Below are 21,970 nucleotides of genomic sequence, written 5' to 3' on the forward strand. Positions count from 1 at the left end.
TGCGCAGATTCAAACGGCGGCTCTGGAGGGAGGCTGGGCGCGAGATTCGGCGGACGGGACAAAACCCTGCAGGAGGCTCCTGCGAGCCTTGCAGAGCTGCTCGCTGCGGGGAGCGGGCGGGGGTCGGCGCCCGAGGCGAGGAGGCTGAGAGGCGGCGGGAGGGGCCGGCGGAGGGCGGGAGCGCGCCTGCTGACATGTTGGGGGCATCCCTGACTGGGCCGGGCCGGGGGTAGGAGCAGCGCTGCGGACCGGGGGCGGGTGTCTGTCCGCCCCTCTGTCGTGCCCCTCCGGGGACGTGCGTTCCGCGCTCGGTGGCCTGGGAGAGGGAGCCGGGCAGTCGGCGGGAGGGTCGGGGCACGGAAGCATTCGCCTGAGGCTGGAGGAGGCTGACCTGCGTCCCCGCCCAGCCCGCGCCTATGCGGTACTCGAAGGATGGCGAAGAGGTCGCGCAGGTGGGTGACATCCCTTTCGCCCGGGTCTGTCGTCACAGGCTCATCCCCAGATCCTCTCTCCTTTCCCGCTGCTTCCCCACCAGGCCCTCCCGGGCCGGCCCGGGGCAGAGGTTTCCCTTCCCGCTGCTCCACAGCCGCCTGGGCCCGGCTGGCCCCGAGCACAGCTGTGACGTGTGCAGAGTTGGGGGACCGGCGTGTTTCAGAGCCAGAAAGTGGGTCACAGATGCCCAGGTTGCTCCTTCGAGTGGATGCTCCCCAGAATCTCTCACAACCACTTGTTGGTGTAGAGAGTTTCTTGCCAGGTAAGTTGCTTCGGGGAAGACGCTACGCCGAGAAAAGGGGCGGTGTTCTGCCAGGATGCCCTGGAAATGGTGTTCAGAGGCACTTTTTTTTTCTCGGAATCGCTGCCAGTGAAACTAGGAACCCAGGGGCGAACCTGGGCGGAGACCCCTCTGCCATCCTCGCTTCCCGAAAGCCTGGGAAAACCTGCGGAATAGTGGAGAGAGGACCTTTAGGATGTTTCCTGTAATGACCATACTCATGCTCTCAGCTCTGTGTGTGTATGTTTAATACTTTCTATTAAATATGTATACATAGAGATAGATGTCACAGTAATACTACCAGTAGCTTGATCTTAAAATAAAAACAAGGTGTTTGATTCACTTAGTATTTTGAGTGTCCATGTTTGGCTCTGACCGTAGCTAAGTTTGAACAGCGGTAAGGCACTTTTTTAAAACAAAAAAACAAAAAACTTGCTAGGATGAATTTATGTATCTGATTTATTTATGTATAGTAGTTACTCCTAAGTTGTGTGTAGTAATCACTTGGAAGACAAAAAAACAAAAACAAAACTAGGTTGTCTTTTCATTGTGATATTAATAAACCTGAAAAGAAGTTTGGCACTATTTCCAAATGGCTTTGTTTCTAAATCCACAACCTCAATGTCTTAACTAGTGATGTATTAAGTTGAAATTTAGTATCAGGATTCATTCAGTGCAGATTTCTGTTACAAATTGGTCATGATACACATTATATTTGTTGCTATATTCATTTGTTAGGCACTTGCTGCATGTAAGATGTTTTTGCAGAAAGCAGCATAAAATACAATTAAGTCCTTGTTAGCTTATTAGTTTGTAGCAACTACAGTGTAGGTCAAACTTTTGAGGTGGAACAAATGTATACACACACATATATAAACCCACATTTCTAGAACAGGGGTTTCAACCTTGGCACTATAGATATATCAGGTAATTCTTCGGGCGGTGAGGGGCCGACCTGGGCTTTGTAGGATGTTTAGCAACATCCCTGGCTTAAGAACAGTAGATACCAGTAACACCCACTTCCTCCAGCCCTGAAAAATCAAAGATCTCCAGACATTACCAAATGTCTATTGGGGGGCAAAATCACCCAGGTGAGAATCACTGCCCTGGAATGTCAAGGACCCAGTTAACCTCTTAAATTTCAGAAAAGATAGATATTAGAAGTTCCTGTAATTATAATTACTGAGGTACTGGATTAGGCCCTTTCTTTTGAATATACAACAATTTTAAACTAAAATAAAAATAACCAGTAAGCAAGTGGCAAGTGCTATAATGTGTGGCAGTACTTATCAGTACTGATGTTGATTTTATTCAAAATAGTTTCTTGGCTAATGCTGTCACCAGCATTTAGTTATGGTTAGACATGGATGCTTGAATATCAGAATCGTGCCTTCTCCAATTGGTTTTCTGTTTGCTTCATAATTTGTGTATGCTTCACAATGATAGACTAAGAAAGAAGTGTTTTAATGATTAATTTGCCTGTATAAGTTTTATTTTATTGACAATACTGTGAACTTTGAGATCTAAACATTAATTGTACTGTTGACTTTTATTGCTTGTTTGCTGTATAAATTAATTGAAATGTATATTATAGAATGATTTAAGGAGTTATAAGTCTGGAGTAATTAAATATAGTGGAGTGAAGTTGCACACCCTATGGGAGTATTCAGGTAGAGGATGTGAGAAATTATCATTTCTGGATGGTGTATTTTCTTAGGGTCTTCACACTTGAATGTTTAGTATTCTAAATTATATTCAAGTATTTGAATGAAAATTATACTTTGCTGTATAAGAATTTTGCATAAGACTATATATAGGCATAAATCCTGTAATACATTTTTTTCTGTATGATCTTGAAAAAAAAGTAAAACGCTGTTACCTCAGGTGTGAAACAGCTGAAGGATGTTGGCTCTTTTGATCTTTAAAATAGCTATAGCTATATCTATATATACATAAAAGAAAAGGCTCATTGCTGTGACTTCAAATAGTTTTAGATCCTACTGGGGGTTTTAATGACAATTTGTAGGCAATCCTAAAGTTGCCATACCTGTTATTAACATGTATTTGATTTTTAAAACATATTTATGTATTAAGTAATTAATTTTAGTTTTTAAAGCCAAGTCTACCCTTAAGTATAAACTTTAAAAAATGTCATTTAGAAGCCAAAAGGCCTGTTTACACTTGAGATGACCTGTGATTACACTAAACTGAAAAGATAAAAGCCAGTTCTTGAATTGGAAGATGTTTTCAGTTGGGTACACGTGTGTGTAGGAAGCGATTTTACTATGTTGTCTCCATCAAAATAGGTGTTATGGGTGAAAGAATACTGAAATATGAAAAACGATTTTTAAAAATCAGTTTTGTCATTAACTAGCAATGTTGTTGGTTTTTTTGGGGGGTGGGGAGCAAATAAACTCTGTATCCCAGTTGTTTATTTGTTATTATAAGGGATTTTAATCTTATGGTCTGTAAGGTAACTTCTAATTTAATATATATGCTATTTTGAACCCTTTTGTAATATTTTTTTTTCTCATTTAAAAATGTATACCCACTAATGGAATAAAATAGAAATACCCTCATATTGTTTTTGTTTATGAATAGCTAGGAGAACTCTCTTAAGTATTTACTTCACTATTGCTATTAATAATGGTCAAATAAAGTCAAATTTGTGTACTATAGTGATGCTAGTTAGCAGTCAAGATTTGGGGGAAAAATATTCACGTATGCAGTACATCATATTTACCACTGGGTGGCCTGATTTCACTATATTAAATTAACCTGGTAAATTTTCATACTTGGAATTCAATTGGACTTTTTAAGAATGCACTGTTATTCTGTCAAAAACAGTTTAATAAAGATGTATTTTTTGATTATGATAAAAATTTCAGACTTGATGCAGTTTGTGATTTAAAATATGATCAAGTTGAAGTGATTTTATTACAACAAATTTTGTAAAACTATTGATATTTCTCCAATTTCAAACCAGTAGTTTGTTTTCAAATAAAAATAAAGTTTTTAAAATTCTCACATTTTTTCTTTGGCAACCTCATTTTACTCTCTTTAGGTGATATAATTGGTGGCGTATAAAATCGAACTTCTCCAGTATGTTTTATCTAGTGTTGTCAAGTATGAATAATTGTGTGTTATTTCACAAATGACTGTCACATCATATTAGCTTACACCTCAGTGTGAAGTTACTGTTAACCATCTTCCTTGCTTAGTGAGTCATAGTATATTTTTTGTATGTGTGTGCTTCACTTTGCTGTTTCATAATTACCCTAATCACTTTGTTCATTCATAATCGACAAAACCCTTTCCATTTGAATACTCAGATAATGTATTAACAGTTATGGCATAAATTTTTTCTTTAACTCAAACACTAAAACTGTCAGAATGATTTTGGAACCAAGGCCTGGATGAAAATTCTGAGACCAAATTCCTCTTTTATTTTTGCTTTGTGATGGCAGAAATAATTTCACCTATTTTTTGGCTGTCTTCTAGATTAGTCATCCCAGGCTAGAAATGGTTTATTTATCTACACAGTAGGAAGTTGATTTTATTTAGTACATCTTACCAGCATTGATTGCTATAATACAGAAATGTTAAAAGATGATATAAAAATCAGAAAAATAGAGCAGAGTAGAAAGCAATGGAACTTTTTTCATTGTTAAATGGTGAAATTGGAATATTGGTGAGGTTTCTTGTGGGGTTTTATCCTTTCCCTTTATTCTTGGCAAACTGTTGGCATTGTCAGCCCTCTTTCTGTTGTGATATTAATAAATTGTCTCTAGGATCTTTTTCTGTCATACTTCTTATTTAAAAGTTACATAATCTTTTCAACAATAATTTAAATAATACAGAAATAGCTTAATTCTAAAACTAAGAATTAGCTAGGGAAGTCCCAGTGGTAGGGAGATGACTCTAAGAATTCTACTTTAATGCTCTCTCACACTCACCCACTCAAAAACCCAGCTTCCTGAACACTGACTGAGCTATACAACTTGGCCTGAAAACTGATGACCATGCTGATGCAAAACAGAGAATGAAACCCCGTGTAGAAATAGAAATTTCTCACAGACCACGTATGTGATTAGAAATAAGGGAGAATTTGAAAGTTAAAAATGAACAAGTTTCCAGGAATATTATTCTTTGGACCCAAGTAATATTTTTGGACTCATACCCTTAACTTAAAATATTTTAGTAAGAACCTTAAGGTGGATTTCATACAGATTAGATAGGATGTAGATATTTTTGTGACTAAAGATTTATATGGGCAACTCCCCAAGTTGAAAGTTGTTTTGATTTATAAATAACTTAATTTTTAAAGCAGTCTCAAAATGCTGTTGTGGCAGCTGTTGGGATCTGAGGGAGGGAGGAAGAGGGGAACCCGTGAAAGGCACAATCAAGGCCTGTTTGGGATGGCAGGAAGTGGTAATGTTGCTGGGATAGTTCTAGGAAAGGTTTGGCAACATGACACCCCAAAGAAACCCTTCTGTACTGAATATATTTTTTTAAATGTTTGTTTTAGCAGGTTCTGTTTTTTATGTTCTATCATTTGGAGGTAAATTTGGATTTTGGAAGTCCTTTTTAATAAATGGGAATGCCCTTCAGAACCTCCTAGAGGTATTTTCTTTTTTTAAAAAAAATGTTTTATTCATATCCACGTGTGAGGTAATTTTAGAATCCAGAGACTTGGAAGAGGTGAAAGAGTAAGGAAACTCATTCATTAATTTTACACATACATATTTGAATGGCAGGTACTGTACTTGGTGTTGAGAGATTAACATATTTGATGTGGTCTTTGCACTCTGCTTACTATTTGGTTGGGAAGGTTGGCAAGTGTAATTGGCATTAAGAAGGAAGGATAGCTGCCATGAGTACGTACAATTTGGATAGAAAACTTTAGTATGGTGGTTTATCTGATTTAGTAGCCATCTTAGAAATTTATGAAGTAATTGGATCCTGAACCATCTCCAATTTAACAATTTGTAGTCTTGGCTAATCAGGTGATATTTCTGATAGCTGAAGATGGCTGCAAATAGCAGGGAAATGAGAAGTTCCTACAAAGGATTTGTAGACAGTATGTATTAAATCCAGGCCTTTATTTTTCAGTTTTATAAAACTGAAACTATGTAATATTAAGAACTACCTACATGCTCTTACTAAGTTCTATTAATAAGGTTAAACAAATCATCAAGATTTTGCTATTTGAAATCAGAATGAATTTTTGTAAAGTTGAATCTAGTAAAGCAAAATAACTGAATATTGTTAGACATTCAGCCTATGCACATAATAATAACATTGAGCCACCAGAGAGTGCCAGATGCTGTATAAGGTGTTTCCATGTTTTTCATTTATTCTATAATGTAGGTGGTATTATCTTCATTTTACAAACGTAAACTAAAGCTCTGAGAGGCTAATATATTCATGGATTCAAAGTGAGTAGTTAAGTTAGAAGTAGAACCTTGCTGTGATTTAAAAATGTACTTGAAGTTTGTCTGGCATGAACCAGCTTTTTTGGTATTCTCTTACCTATTTTTCCAATATGGTATATTTAGTAGTTAGTGAGTTTTGGAGTTCAGTCATGCTATATTTGGTGTAACTGTGGGCAAGAAGTTACTTTTCTAAATTTCCTATTCTGTAAAATGGGAATAACAAGAATAATCATCCCCTTTTAGAGTTGTGGGGTTTTAGAGAAACTTTATAGACTGCCACAGTGTCTGGGACTTAGGCAGTTTAAATAAATATTGGCTTATGTTATTTTCAGATGCTGATGACTTTAGTGCCCTGGCTACTAAAAATTCTCTAATTCAGTTTATCAATTCAGTTGCCCTCTTTTTCTGGGACTTCTTGCTCTCATGGCTTTAATTGTTCTCTGTATGTTGGTGATTGCCAAAACTGTGTGTCTACCCTAGACTTTTTTTTTTTTAATATATTTTATTGATTTTTTTACAGAGAGGGAGGGAGAGAGACAGGGAGTCAGAAACATCGATGAGAGAGAAACATCGACCAGCTGCCTCCTGCACATCTCCCACTGGGGATGTGCCCGCAACCCAGGCACATCCCTTTGACCAGAATCGAACCTGGGACCCTTCAGTCTGCAGGCCGACGCTCCATCCACTGAGCCAAACCGGTTTCGGCTACCCTAGACTTTTTACTTGAGCAGAATATCCATGTGCCCAGTTGCCTTCAAGATCTGCTTTGCACAGTAGCAGCACTATAGCAACATGTGGCTATTGAAATGTGGCTAGTCTGAACTGCAATGTGCTTGACTATAAAATACACACCTGATTTTGAATGCTTTAGTAAGAAAAAAATAATGTAAAACATTTCATGATTATATTGATTACATGTTGAAATGATAATTTTAAAAATATGTTGGGTAAATAACATTTATTAAAATTAATTTTATCTGTTTCTATTTTTTAAAATGTGGTTGCTAGGAAATTACATATGTGGCTTGCATTACATTTCTTTGTATGGTGCTGATATATATATTTGAATATATATACTTGCTGTTATATACTAGTATATACTATATTTCTCATATAGTTCTTAAGTGCCTTGAAATCAGCTAGTCCAGAACTTAGTACTCTTCCCATCCCCTTCAAAGTTCAGCTTTCCTTCTCTATTCCTTATCTCAGTGAATAGCTCTATTTATGCTCCCAAAGCCAGAAATTTTGAAGTCATCCTTGATTTCTCCTTTTCCCATGTCTCTCATATCTAGTAGTTGTAAAATCTTTTTGTTTCTACCTGTTAAATATCTGTGTCATGTACTTTTTTCCATGACCATTGTCATTACTTTAGTCAGTTTGTTCTTTAATGGTTTCTTGATTTTTGTCACATTTAGAGCTCTTCTACTCAATAATATAAAAAACAGAATTCTACCCTATTATAGTACTATTATGGTTTCATTTAAAAAATGTAAAATATTTGCTTCATCTGAATTTTTTATTTTAAAGTAGGACTTGATCTTTATTTTTTAAAAATAGCTACCCAGTGTCTTACCATTTATTGAAAAGTCCATCTTTACCCTACTAATTTAATATGTTGCTGTTTTAATTTTCCAAATTCCCAAATGGGTTTTATTTTTTTCTGAATGTTCTGTTGTAGCGATGTGTGTATGTTTATGTGCCATTGCCATTCTGTTTGATTTATTGTTTCCCTACAGTATATTTTTATGTTAATTTAGGGAGAATGGACATCTAGAATACCATTTTTCTGTCCAAGAATGTGGTCTGGATGTTTTTCCATTAGTTCAAGTCTTTTGTGTCTCACAATACTGTTTTTTTATTTACTCTACTTTGACCTTGTACATTCAAGTTATTTCTACATATTTTAACTTTTGTTGTATTATTAATGGATTATTTCTTCCAGTGTGTTAACTGCCTATGTTTTGTGTTTTACCATTACCATTATCAGGCCCTAATAATTTACTGTAAAAGATTACTAATTGGTCTTCCTTCCTTCATTTCTCCAATTTCTGATAGTGATTTATCTTTCACTTCTTAAACTCCTTTACTTTTTAGGATAAAGATCAAATAAAGAATAAAAGTCAAACCCCTTAGGATGACATAAAGTTTACCTTGGACCCTGGTGGCATATCCACTCTTATCTCTGGTTGTAAGAACTATAGTTTCTCTCCAATGTATGTCTCTAAGTTTTTTTTTTTAATACTTTAAATAATCTTATTGGATATATGCCTTTTAGTCTGAGTGGCTTCTTTAGTCATACCTGTTCAATGACTGAATTTAAAAATTTAAATAAAATTTTTCATTTCACAATTGTGTTTTTGTAAGTGAGGATGAGGATGATGACCTTCAGTATGCTGATCATGATTATGAAGTACCCCAACAAAAAGGATTAAAGAAACTCTGGAACAGAGTAAAATGGACAAGAGATGAGGTGATTATCTGATAAAGTTTACTAACTTCATACCTGTATTTATTAATGCTGTTATAGATATGAAAACTATTTTAAAATAAAACATGAGAAAAGTTATCCATCAACTAACTTGCACATTATTTTTCTTCAGCCAGAGGCATGACTAGTGGATTAATGTTGAGCTAGAAACAGTAGAGTAAATGGGAAAACTTATATTATAGTAGATTTAGTCCTAAAAATGGCCACCAGATATGGCATGAAACAAGCAGAGAATTATCTGTATTAAGGGATAGAGGAATAGGGTGAGGGAAAGCTTTCTAAAGTTCATACCTGTTTTAATAGGATGATAAGTTAAAGAAGTTGGTTGAACAACATGGAACTGACGATTGGACTCTCATTGCTAGTCATCTTCAGGTAAGGGAAACATTATATTTCTATATATAATGGATGATTTGGGCAATTGAGTTAAATTTTCTGTTTTTAAAAATGTGTCTATATTATTTTAGGTTCGGGTTTTCTTCCTAAAAACATCTTTTGTTCTGGTCCTCCTATAGTGGCCAATGGTTTAGAAAGTCTGATTTTCTTGTAATTAGTTTATCCACAGGGCCTAAAAAGATTACTAATCTAAAACAAAAATGACACTAAGTTTGGGTAGGGCTTTATACATATTTGCTGATAAGTATTAAAACATTTTGAGAAAAGTTAATTATATTGAAATACTTGATAACTAATTAATAAAAATCAGAAAAGTCTGTTGAAAAGTTTGTCATAAAATGCTTACATTTTAAAATGTTTACCGATTTAAAAAAATTATACATACTACTATTTACCTACTGTTTATTAGCATATAATTTTATAATTTACTAAGTATTTTTACGTATACTTTTATTTGTTCCTCGCTACACTTTTGGTAGTAAGGCAAAATATTCATATTTTAAAAAATTCATATTTTAACTTCTGTATTGACTACTTTGGGTTTCAGAAACCATGTTATCTATGTTGTTTTTATATTGTTATGACTCCTTTAATATATATATATATATATATTTTTTTTCAATGTCTCCCCATTCACAATACAGACCAGGCAAAAGAGCCTGAGCTGAGGTGTATATGGGGCAAGTTTACTCTGCCTCCTATTTCTGTACAGTCAGTGTAAGAACACAGCCTGTGGTAAGCACCAGGAGGCCTATATATTTTTTATTGATTTCAGAGAGGAAGGGAGAGGGAGAGAGAGAGAGAAACATCAATGATGAGAGAGAATCATTGATTGGCTGCCTCCTGCACACCCCCCAGTCGGGATCGAGCCCATAACCCAGGCATATACCCTGACTGGGAATCAAACCGCGACCTTCTGGTTCATAAGTTGACACTCAGCCACTGAGCCACACTGGCTAGGCAGTCACTCCTTTTAATATAACCTGAAAATGGAGACCAAATAATGAAAAGAACATTAAATTTTTGAGCCAATCTAAATTTTGTTCAAATGTCAACTCTATTAGCTTAGAAAAATTTTTCTTTGATCTTCAGTTATATAGATAACTAGTGGCCTGGTGCATGAAATTCATGCACATTAAAAGGGGATTAATTAGAGGAAATATTTTAATATTGCTATTTGCACTTTCTGTATAATAGAAGTGTCAGAGATGAAAGAAAATTAGTAAAATGTATATAAAAATCTTCCTCCTGTCAGAGTCTGGGGTGCACCACAGGACCCAGAGTCAAGTCCCCACCCACCCACGTGTGCCTCAAAACCGCACGAGACCCAGACCCAGCCGGGCCCCCCTCATTGGGCTAGATCCAGAGCCAGCCGGTCCCACCCTTGTCAAGCCCCACCGGGTGGGGGGGGTTCAGCCTCAGGTCCCCTGGCCTGGCGCCAAGGCGGGGTGCATGGCCTGAGGTCCCCCAGCCTGGGCCGGGGCAGGGGGCACGGCCTGTGGTCCCCCATTAAGCCCCGCTGGGCAGGGGGTGTGGCCTGCTGCCTCCAGCCTGGTGCCGGGGCGGGGGGTGTGGCCTGAGGGTCCCCTGTCAAGCCCTGCCAGGCGAGGGGCAAGGCCTGAGGTTTCCCGGCCCAGCACCAGGGTGAGGGGTGCACCTTGAGGTCCCCCGTCAAGTCTCGCTGGGTGGGGGGCACAGCCTCAGGTCCCCTGGCCCGGTGCCAGGGCAGGGGCGCAGCCTGAGTTCCTCCGGCCTGGCGCCGGGGTGGGGGGTGCACCTTGGGGTCCCCTGTCAAGCCCTGCTGGGCGGGAGGGCGCAGCCTCAGGTCCCTGCTGATTGCTCCTTAAGGCTCGTTATGGGAACTTGGCCTCAGCCTTGGGTGCAGCCATCTTTGTGGTGGAGTGATGGTTAATTTGCATGTTTATCTCTTATTATATAGGCCAGTGATGGTGAACCTATGACACGTGTGTCAGAGGTGACACATGAGCTTATTTTTTTGGTTGATTTTCTTTGTTAAATGGCATTTAAATATATAAAATAAATATCAAAAATATAAGTCTTTGTTTTACTATGGTTGCAAATATCAAAAAATTTCTATTTGTGACACAGCACCAGAGTTAAGTGAGGGTTTTTCAAAATGCTGACACGCCGAGCTCAAAAGTTTCGCCATCACTGATATAGGCTATGATATGTAAATAATAGTACTGGTTTTGTAGTATTTTTGAGAGAATTAGAAATAACATAGAATGTTTGGCATAGTTCTAGACATTTAGCTTCCATGTTCAATAAATGGAAGCTAAATCAGAAAAGTTATTTACATTAGTTTTATCAGTTTAACTTCAATGGTATAACAGCAAATGAAGTGAACAGAGAATGCTACAAGAACATAAAGGAACAACCTGATTATTTTTAAGAAAGTGATAGCCTTAAAATGGATCAGCATTGATGTATAGAAACTAAAAATGAAGCTCAATTTGAATAAAAATAATTTGAAGTGCAGTAGGCACAAAGACCGAGCTATTGGTAAACAAAGTATTGGTATCTATTGCTTTATATATTTTTAAATTATCTATAATTGTGTATATTAACTAATGTCTTTGTAAACTGAATTACTAATGAAGTTACTATTATTATTATTTTTTAATATTTTTTATTGATTTTTTACAGAGAGGAAGGAAGAGAGATAGAGAGTTAGAAACATCGATGAGAGAGAAACATCGATCAGCTGCCTCCTGCACATCTCCCACTGGGGATGTGCCCGCAACCAAAGTACATGCCCTTGACCGGAATCCAACCTGGGACCTTTCAGTCCGCAGGCCGACACTCTATCCACTGAGCCAAACCGGTTTCGGCTGAAATAACTATTATTATTATCATCATCATAATACATAGGAGTTACTAAGTTATGAATTGACTAAAATAAGGTTTGATTTATTATTAATCATTTTTGGAGTTTGAGATATTTCTACATAAGGTTTTCTTATCCTGGTAAATTCATTTTTCTTTTAAGCTTCAACACTTAAATAATTTAACTGATACATAATACACATTTCCCATGTAGATATGTTTAGTTTCTTGACAACTTGGGGGGGTCATCATTTATAAACATCCTTCTTCAAGCACCATGTAGTAGTCTAGCAATGCCTTTAGGGTTTTTTAATTGTGTAGAGTTATGTACTGCTATACTATATGAATCTAGGCTGCTGTGCTGTTTGAGTTCTTTTATCTGCTTTATATAGTTTTCTGTTTACTTCCTTTTATTTCTCAACCTTACACACATTTCTTATGGGCAGTATTTGTATTATAGATTTGCTGCTTGCTGTTTTACAAGGTACAGTATAGAGACAAATACTTTAATTTCAAGTATATATTGTTTTTGTTTGTAGTCTAAGCCCTGCCACTACTTTAATTAAAAAATAATTGGGACACAGGCATGTAAAAGAAATATTACATATTTAAGAATGCTGTTGAATACATTATTCTTGAAGACTTTATTTTTAAGGTTGTGAGACATAAGTTTGGGCTGACTAGTTTTCTGGAAGAAAGTTGTCCAATAACAAAATCATCTAAATTTTTTCAGAATCGTTCTGATTTTCAGTGCCAACATCGATGGCAGAAAGTTTTAAATCCAGAATTGATAAAGGGTCCCTGGACCAAAGAAGAAGATCAGAGGGTAATATTATGTTCATGTTCTTTTTTTTCTTCTTCTTCCGCTGTGTAGATCGGTTAGCTTTTTTTCTTCCTAGTACATTGTTTTGACACATAAAGTCTATATTTAAATCACTTTGATTTTGTTCTCTGGGTGCTGCTTGCATAAGAATTGTAAGTTGTGTCTTTTTTTGTTGTTGTTGTTAATCCTCACCTGAGGATATTTTTTCCATGGGTTTTTAGAGAGAGTTGGGGTGGGGGGGAGGGAGGGATGGAGGGAAGAGGAGAGAGGGAGAAAGAGAAAGAGAGAGATAGCAATGTGAGAGAGACACATTGATTGGTTGCCTCCTGCATGTGCCCTGACTGGACCAGGGATTGAACCTGCAACCCAGGTTTGTGCCCTTGACCAGAATGTAGTTTTTAATGAATTGAGTCAAAGTATATATGGTATTTTCTTTCAGAGAGTTTGCTTTGTGGAAGTAAAATATACTACCCTCTTAGCACCTTGTTTAGAGTTTAGGTTAGTAACATTTAGGGTATAGTTTCTTTGAAAATTGAGTTAACATTTTAAAAACAATTTTATCTTATTTGATAGCATTTTATATACTTTAATATACATTCTCAATTTTCCCTTCTGACCTATAATAAGTCACCAAATAAGATAGATATCAAAGCATCATGTTTCCAAAGGGTTGGATGATTTAAAAACCAAGATAACTCTCTGTATTATAAAAAAGAAGAATGGGAGAGTTTCTGTCCTCCACTTGGAATTACCCTTTCACTCATGTCCTTTATGGCATAAAAATTGTTAATGTAGTTGGAGAATTAGAGTATTCTTATTGCCACACTCTAAAAAAGTTACTACTTCATTAAGCTCAGAACTGATTTGATTTACTTGATGAGTTTTAAAATGTGAGATCTAGATCCTTTCAGTTTGAGAAAGGAAGAAATGAAAAGACAATAACTGTAGATCCATCCTACTTCCAAACTGATTTATTAGGCTATTACAGCTACTTTAAATTATTTGTATGAAAACAATTTAACTTACAAGTCACTTTAATTAGTACCTTGTATTTTAGATAAGTTTGGGATCAGTCTTTGAAGTTGGCAAATACTGAAGCAGTATTTATTGGCAAATTTTTTTTTTTAAGTTGTAGTTGTGGCTTGGATTTAATGCATTTTTTAAAAAAAGCATTTGTGAGTTATGTTTTTAACATTCGGTCAAGGTAATGGTTTTTTAAACTTTGTTTTTCTGTTTTTTAGGTTATTGAATTAGTTCAGAAATATGGCCCAAAAAGATGGTCTTTAATTGCAAAACATTTAAAAGGAAGAATAGGCAAGCAGTGTAGAGAACGATGGCATAATCATCTGAATCCTGAGGTAAAGAAATCTTCCTGGACAGAAGAGGAGGACAGGATCATTTATGAAGCACATAAGCGGTTGGGAAATCGTTGGGCAGAAATTGCCAAACTACTTCCTGGAAGGTGCTTATATAAATGTATATACATTTTTCTGTACTTAAACTTGATCTTTATTATGTTACTATTAAATATATTTGCAAGTACCCCATGACTTTTATTTTATTTATAATTAAAATTTAGACTGTATAATACAAGCAACCATTTGGGACTATTTGTAATATATCTGTAGTAAGGATATAATTATTTTTAATGAAGTATTTTATAGTAATTTTTGCAATAAAATGATAGACCTTTGGATTATGGACATTTACTGCACCCCCTCCCCCAAATTATGTTTATATATCAATGCCAATGAAGCAGACCTTTGTACAAACTTGGTTGGAATGGAGTCTAAATCGAAGAGGTTTCTTTTTTATTGGATTCTATGCGTAAGCCCAGAAAATAACAAACAATACTAGCTGAAATAAATTGCTATGAAAGTACATTAGAGAAAACTCAATTCTTAATTATGGTATGATTCAAATCATGAAAGTAGTGCATACAGGGGTAGGCAAAAGGAGGTTTACAGTTCATATGGAGAAAGACATTCAGGTTATGATTATTTAATTGTATTACTATTTTTAATTCACCTGAGAATATGTTTTTATTGATTGTTTTTAGAGAGAGAGAAAGTGGCGGGGAGAGAAACATCCATCGTTTGCCTCCCGTACTGGGGATTGAACCCACAACTTTCTAGTATATGGGATGATGCTCCAGCCGACCTAGCCACACAGCCAGGGCCAAGTTATAATTATTACAATAGCTTTATTAATTCAAAAGAATGCCATAAAGGCACGGTGCACTTAGGTACAATCTCATAAGTGCTCAAATTGCCCACATTCTTGAAGTCTACTTGGTATACTCTGTGTTTCCAGTACTCACAATTAGAGACCTACTTTTGCCCACCCCTCTATATCCATGTGGCTCAGATGTAGAATTTCCCTCAGCGGCAGGGGTGTGGTATGTACATTATACAGTGCACTGATTCAAATGTTTCCTAATAGTACAATAGACCAACAACATTGAAAAAATTCATACCTCACTTAGAAGATATGCATTTTGTTGTTGTAATCTCTATATAGTACTTCATTGTTTATAAAATGCTTATACATATATTATTAATTAACCTTCATATATTTGTGAAATACACAGAGTAAATAATGCTGTCTTTATAGATAAGGAAATGAAAGCACAATGTTAAGGTTCTTTTCAAGTTACTGAATCTGGCCTAGGAACTTTTGATGTTTTTAATCTCATACATCTTTTTATTGTCCATACAGTGATGGCGAACCTATGACACGCGTGTCAGAGGTGACACGTGAACTCATTTTTTTGGTTGATTTTTCTTTGTTAAATGGCATTTAAATATATAAAATAAATATCAAAAATATAAGTCTTTGTTTTACTAGGGTTGCAAATATCAAAAAATTTCTATATGTGACACGGCACCAGAGTTAAGTGAGGGTTTTTCAAAATGCTGACACGCCGAGCTCAAAAGGTTCGCTATTACTGCATAGGACGTAGTCTAGTACCTTGACATAACTTAGGTTCTCAGTAAATGTTTGTAGAGTTTATGAAAGATGAAATTTACACTATAAGTAGATTGAAGATTTATGTTTATATAAAGGAAACTTAGGTAAAAACGGAGTCCATGAACTTTGTTCCATAAGTATTTTGTTCTAAGAAGTGAAAAAGAATTCTGGGATTCTGTAATTGTGGTTGCTTTTCACAATCATGGTTGTTCTGGCTTTAAGGTCTTTGTCCTTGCTATGCTTTTTATCTGGAATGCTCTTTTTTTCCTGTTCTTTTATAGCTGGTTCATTCTTGTCATTTATATCTTAGCTTCACTGTCACCTCTCAGAAGCCCTCCTGGACCACCTAATCAAAATTACCCTTATTACTCATTTTTCCTTTTGTTAATCCTCACCCAAGGTTATTTTTCCATTGATATTTAGAGAGAGTGGGAGGGAGGAGGAGAGACAGAGAGAGAGAGAAACATGGATGAGACACATCGATAATGAGACACATTATTTTTCTCTAATAATGTACATTGCACTGACATTTCTCTTATTACATATTTAATTTTTGTTTTTCTGTTCTTTCCTACTTTCCTTCTGCCACATTTCCAATGAGAATGTAAATTCCATGAAAGAGGGACTTCCTTTGCCTTATTTGCTGCTATATCTCCAGTGCTTAGAATGTGCCTGACATATAGACATACAGTTTATCTTTTTAATTTAAAAAGTAACTAATTTTACATAAATGTTGTAAAATGCACTGTGTACATTTTATATAGTATTAAACTTTGGAATCCTCTTTTTCTTTTAAAATTATACACTTTCATTTTATAGGACTGATAATTCTATTAAAAACCATTGGAATTCTACTATGCGAAGAAAAGTGGAACAGGAGGGCTACTTACAAGATGGAATAAAATTAGAACGATCTTCATCTAAACTTCAACACAAACCTTGTGCGACAATGGACCATTTGCAAACCCAGAATCAATTTTACATACCTGTTCAGGCACATATTTTTAATACCTTTATTATTTAAAAAAATTTTTTAGTTGCTATATGGGAAGGTATTTGTTTTCTTAATAGGACAAATACAACATATAAAGGAGAAAAGACATTTGAATGTCCAAGCTGAAAAAATATTCCACAACTTGTTATACCATTAGTGGAGGTTTATCTCTACATTTTTGGTTGATAAATACTTTGGGGACAAAGTCATTAAAATTTTTCCTTTTACATGTAATGTTTACATTATTTAGTTTAATAATTTAGTATATACATTTCCTAATACTATCATTCTTTGAATCTATTTATGATTCAAAGCTAATGGTTGTCTGTGTAGTTCTAAAAAGTTTTGTGTAATTGTAGTATTCCTTATCTCTAAGATGTAAGTGCATATAAAATGATTTAAAGGAGAAAATATCATTCAAGCCATCGTTTTGGAGGGTGTGGTAAATAATTTGTTCTTTGATGGCATTTAACTTTGCTTCCCCCTCAACTAACTAACCAGTTGAGTAACTTCAGTCTTCATTTTAAAAGGTTCACTAGAGTAGAGATTACCCAAGTTCATAACGGGGCAAGCTCTATTTTCCTTACAGTGCATTTTCCTACCTATAAGAAATTAGTTTAGTAGTTTTCATGAGGTTTGTTTTACATTTCCCTATCTAGCTATTTGTCATGCCATTTTTCATGTAGAGCAATTCTTGGATCTTTTTACAATGTAAAAGTGAAGTTGACTTAAAAAAGACAAAATTTGTGTTAAAAATGTATGCTTAGTATGCCTCAGAATTGATTTTATTCCATTAAATGGACATTTTTAAAGACATAATTTTAAAAGAAAGTAATGACATCTTAATTTACAAATAGAAAGACATGCGAAGACAGTTATCTGCTGGTGCTCAGTACCTTAAGAGTTTTACATTTTTCTTTTAGAGTCCTAGATTTCAGCAGTATAAACTGAAATGTTCTGTTTCTATCTTAGAAAGGTTATTTAACTTTATTTATTTTTAACTCATAGAAATTTATTCTTTTGACTCATTTTAAAAATTATTTGGGCCAAGGGAATGCTTAACAGTCTCAATAAAAATATATTGGAAAGATAGGATATTTCTTATACTTTAAGAATTGTTTCCTTTTTAATAATTATTGAAAGATGTAAACATAGTTCATTTAAACTACTAAAAATTAATTTTAATTTTTACTTGAAAGAAAAAAAATGCACTGATTTGAAATACTGTCACAGATTTTAATGAAAAATTAGAGAAAGATACCTTTCTAATCCATTGGAGTTACCAAGTGGAGTGATAACTGATGCTAATCAAGATTGTGAAAATTAAGTTTAATGATAGAAGTTATGTATAATGATTCTGCATTAGATGGTGATTTAGGTAGGCCATTGTGGGAAATACACAATATCATATTTAAATTTGTTAGATTTTAAGGTTTTAAAAAATACCTTTGCATATTTCCTTCCACCACTGCACATTAAATTTGTATGCAACTTCAAAATTCTTATTACAGATGCTTTAGAAAAGCAGAATAATTCTTAATCTATTATCAAAATATTCAAAAGTACATGAATGATGCTAATTTTTTTTTCGAAGACAAGCAATAGAACAAGCCTCTGTTTTCATATCTTTCTACCTAGATGTTGCCACGGGTTGGAAGTAGGAGTAGGAAATATGCAAGTAGAAAAATTTGCTTTAGTTTCCATCTCTGTGAGCTCTTCATAAGGACTAACCCCTTCCTCTGAAAGATAGGAACACAATTACTTTGTCTTCTCCAGGAAATAGAGGAATCCTAATAACAGACTTAAAAAGTATTTGGTGGATATTGTAGTCAATAGAGTGATTGACTGATAACTCTAGGCCAAATAATTCTCACATTTCATCTAGAACATAGATCTTTTCTAAGTGTTAATACTTTTCATCAGTAAATCCTAAGAATGTTAGTTACTAGATAAGAAACTATTGTTGGTATGAACATTCAAAATTAACAGATACTTCCTGAGTTTTTAATGTTGCTATTTTGTCAAGCGTTTTTGTGCTTTGTCATAGATTTTAAAGTGTTATCTACAATATTAATGATTTAATTACTTCTTAGATCCCGGGCTATCAGTATGTGTCACCTGAAGGCAATTGTATAGAACATGTGCAGACTTCTGCCTTTATTCAGGTAACTTTTTATTTACAATAAAACAAAGGAAACGCAAACATATTATTGAAAGTCTAATAGTACTTGTTTCCTCTTCCATAAAACGAGGACAAAAACAACACTATCTGTCCTATTTGCTTTGCGTATTGTAACATTAAAGGAAAAAGTTTGTTCCATGGGTTTGAGAAACAAACCGTACAAATGTAAAGTGATTGTCAACACCAGTAAGATGGTTCTTTTATTTTCCAACTTCATGCATTCAGGTTGCGAATGGACATATTTTTGCTAAACTGATTAAAAATATGTACTAAGAGTAACATAAATTTCTAAATTGATACAGATGATGCAGTATACATGTTTTATGCATTTAAATTTTCCAAATCTTTTCTGTTAAATTGTAAATATTTACCATCAACCTCTTTAGACACCAGAGGGATTATGTTACTGGGTATTTGGGATTTAGTAGTATTCAGCTTTAGAGAAAATAGATTTTGTGTTGTGCAGAAGAAAATAAAAATTAAAACACTAATAATAATAAAGCAATTATGTTAAGTAGCCTGTTTTCTCTTTTATTTGACTTATTTAAGCAACCCTTCATTGATGAAGATCCTGATAAGGAAAAAAAAATAAAGGAACTTGAGTTGCTTCTTATGTCAGCTGAGAATGAAGTTAGAAGAAAGCGAGTTCCATCGGTAAGAAATTAGGTTAAGTATTTAGATTTTATTGTTAGAATCTTTTATATGCTTTTATGGTTCTCATCAGCATTGACTTTCATATGTCACAAAGTGGAACGCATATTCAGTATGACTTCAGATGTTAATATAGACTAAGACTAGTCTTTCTAATTTGTTACTTTGAGATTGCCTGATTTTGATATGCATCTCTTGGAGCATATTTTACAGTGTTCACTATTAAGGTGCTTCTTGAGTCATAAATGTTAAGCAGACTTAAGGTATGATTTTTGATATATATATTTGTGAAAATGATGTGTAGTTTAGATTAGGCTTTGGTTTTATTTTAGACATTCCACGTAATTATGGCTTTAGTAGAAAGACAAATAAAGCTTGAAAACTAATTAAATGTAGAGATTTATGCACTCCAAAATTACTTTTATTCTTTCTTTGAATTTTTTTCCTATTTATTGTATTTCTAATTGAATTCAGTAAATTGGAAAAAGTAATAACATTAAAATATGGGGAAAAGGAACATTTAGACTTTATACTCTCTAGAAAAATTTTTGTATGGATGTTGGGTTTTGGTTACCAGGGTATCATGACTACCATTTTACTGAGGATCCATTATAGATGTGTTGATGAGTTTTTGGTAATCCTTATATTAACTCTGTGAAGTAGGTAGTTTATTGTTAGGAGTTCAGAGTCAGGTGTGTATGTTTGCAGCCTTATGTTTTTTTCCAGTGGGTCCAGCAATCTCCCTTTTTGAACCTTTTTCCCACCTACAAACTCAATTGAAATGCATATGATTTCAAAGTTCTCTTCAGAAAGTGGCTGTAAACTCTATGCTAATGAAATAAAATTGCTTTAATTTCTTGTATTTTTTTAAGGAAACTTTCAAAGGAATGGAACTTGTTTAGCAACAGTGTTGAAATTTTTCACCTTATTTAACTTGAAACTTAACATTTTGTTATTGTGATTCTAGCACATTCTAGCAATTTTTATTTTTAATTGTAATAGGTAACATTGGTTGAGTGCTTCCTATGGACTGGAGCAATGTACTCTCTAAATTAATTTTAAATAAATTTAAAAATTCAGCTCCTCAGTTGCACTAGCCACATTTTGGTTGCCTATATGGTTAATGGCTTTCATACTGAGCAGCTTCAGATGTAGCACGTTTTTATCACCTAAGAAAGTTTCATTGGACAGTGCAATACACTTTACATATTGTTTCTTTTCCTCCCCCTGCCCCCAGTATAATGAACATATAGCACTGTTTAAGTTTAAGGTGTACAACATAATGATTTGACTTATATATGTTGTGAAATGATTGCCACTTAAGTTTAGTGTTAATATCTATCATCTCATGTAGGTGCAAAAAAAAGTTTTTTCCTTATGATAAGAACTCTTAGGTTCTACTCTCTTAACAACTTTCAAATTACATATTGTTTCTTTTTTTTCTTTTTTTTCTTTCCGAAAGGAAGGGAGAGAGGGAGAGAGATAGAAATATCAATGATGAGAGAGAATCATTGATCCGCTGCTTCCTGCATGCGCGCCCCCCCCCCCCCCCCCCCCCAACTGGAGACCGAGTTCGCAAACCGGGCATGTGCCCTTGACCTGAATCGAACCCGGGACCCTTTAGTCTGCAGGCTGATGCTCTATCCACTGAGCAAAAACAGCTAGGGCTACATGTTGTTTCTTAATCATGACTTTTCAAAGTCTCTTTTCTTTTTTTTTATGAGACACTAGGAAACTAGACTCAAAAGATAAGTAAATCGCCTAGTGTACATCACTGGAGAGAGAAAGAAAATGACACTCTCCCTGACCTCAAAGGATTCACTCTGCAGTGGGAACAGTGGCAGGAAACAGTGTATTGTGTGAAAAATAGGTTACAAAGTTTTACGGGAGCGCAAAGGAGAGGTGTCTAATTGAGAGTTAGGTAGCCAGGGTTCCTGGAAGAAATTATATTTAAGCTCAGTCTTAAAAGATAGGCAATATATTAGCAAAGTAAGTGAAATAGGTCATTATTATAAATGGAACAGTAGTGAAAGAGTAGTCAGGTGGAGTACTTTCTAATGTTTTATTTTAAATGAGGAATATAAGTTTTCCCTGGTCAGTAGGTTGGACAACATTCTAGGGAGCAGTAGTTCAAGCAAAGGCACTCTGGGGTAAAAGACTAATTCATCAGGGAATCACACGTACTATATAGTTGGGTATTCCCTGGGAGGGGGAAGTGTCGGGAGATGAAGTTTGAAAGATAGAGGCCAGATTCTAGGAGTTTGGACATGCTTGTTTTATCTTACTATGATTTTGTAAATTTAAAAACACAGAAAAAAGAAATAGAATTAAGATATGAAGTTTAATGAAAATTTTTTATCAATTTTGAGGAAAAACAGTATATTTGCTACTATATTTCCAGCTGAAATGTTG

The 21,970-nt window shown here is 35.1% G+C and overlaps 1 protein-coding gene and 1 non-coding gene across 4 annotated transcripts in view; one reads left to right on the forward strand and one right to left on the reverse strand.

Moving 5' to 3' along the window:
• Positions 1–353: 353 nt before the first annotated feature.
• Positions 354–21,970, forward strand: part of MYBL1 (MYB proto-oncogene like 1) — a 32,477-nt gene continuing 10,860 nt past the window's right edge. For all 3 annotated transcript variants that reach the window (XM_070392807.1, XM_070392808.1, XM_070392809.1), the window contains exons 1-8: positions 354–452; positions 8,572–8,677; positions 8,999–9,070; positions 12,672–12,764; positions 14,003–14,223; positions 16,551–16,725; positions 18,819–18,890; positions 19,457–19,561. In XM_070392807.1, coding sequence (XP_070248908.1) covers positions 433–452; positions 8,572–8,677; positions 8,999–9,070; positions 12,672–12,764; positions 14,003–14,223; positions 16,551–16,725; positions 18,819–18,890; positions 19,457–19,561 — 864 coding nt within the window. In that variant the 5' untranslated portion in view covers positions 354–432. The remainder of the gene's footprint in view (positions 453–8,571; positions 8,678–8,998; positions 9,071–12,671; positions 12,765–14,002; positions 14,224–16,550; positions 16,726–18,818; positions 18,891–19,456; positions 19,562–21,970) is intronic.
• Positions 9,711–9,843, reverse strand: LOC138993560 (small nucleolar RNA SNORA51). Its single transcript, XR_011468287.1, has one exon. It is a non-coding gene; the product is annotated as a small nucleolar RNA SNORA51 (small nucleolar RNA).

The sequence above is a fragment of the Myotis yumanensis genome, unplaced genomic scaffold (genome assembly GCF_028538775.1).
Source record: "Myotis yumanensis isolate MYYU_CA2020_CCGP unplaced genomic scaffold, mMyoYum1.0.hap1 SCAF_15, whole genome shotgun sequence".
Classification (NCBI taxonomy): domain Eukaryota; kingdom Metazoa; phylum Chordata; class Mammalia; order Chiroptera; family Vespertilionidae; genus Myotis; species Myotis yumanensis.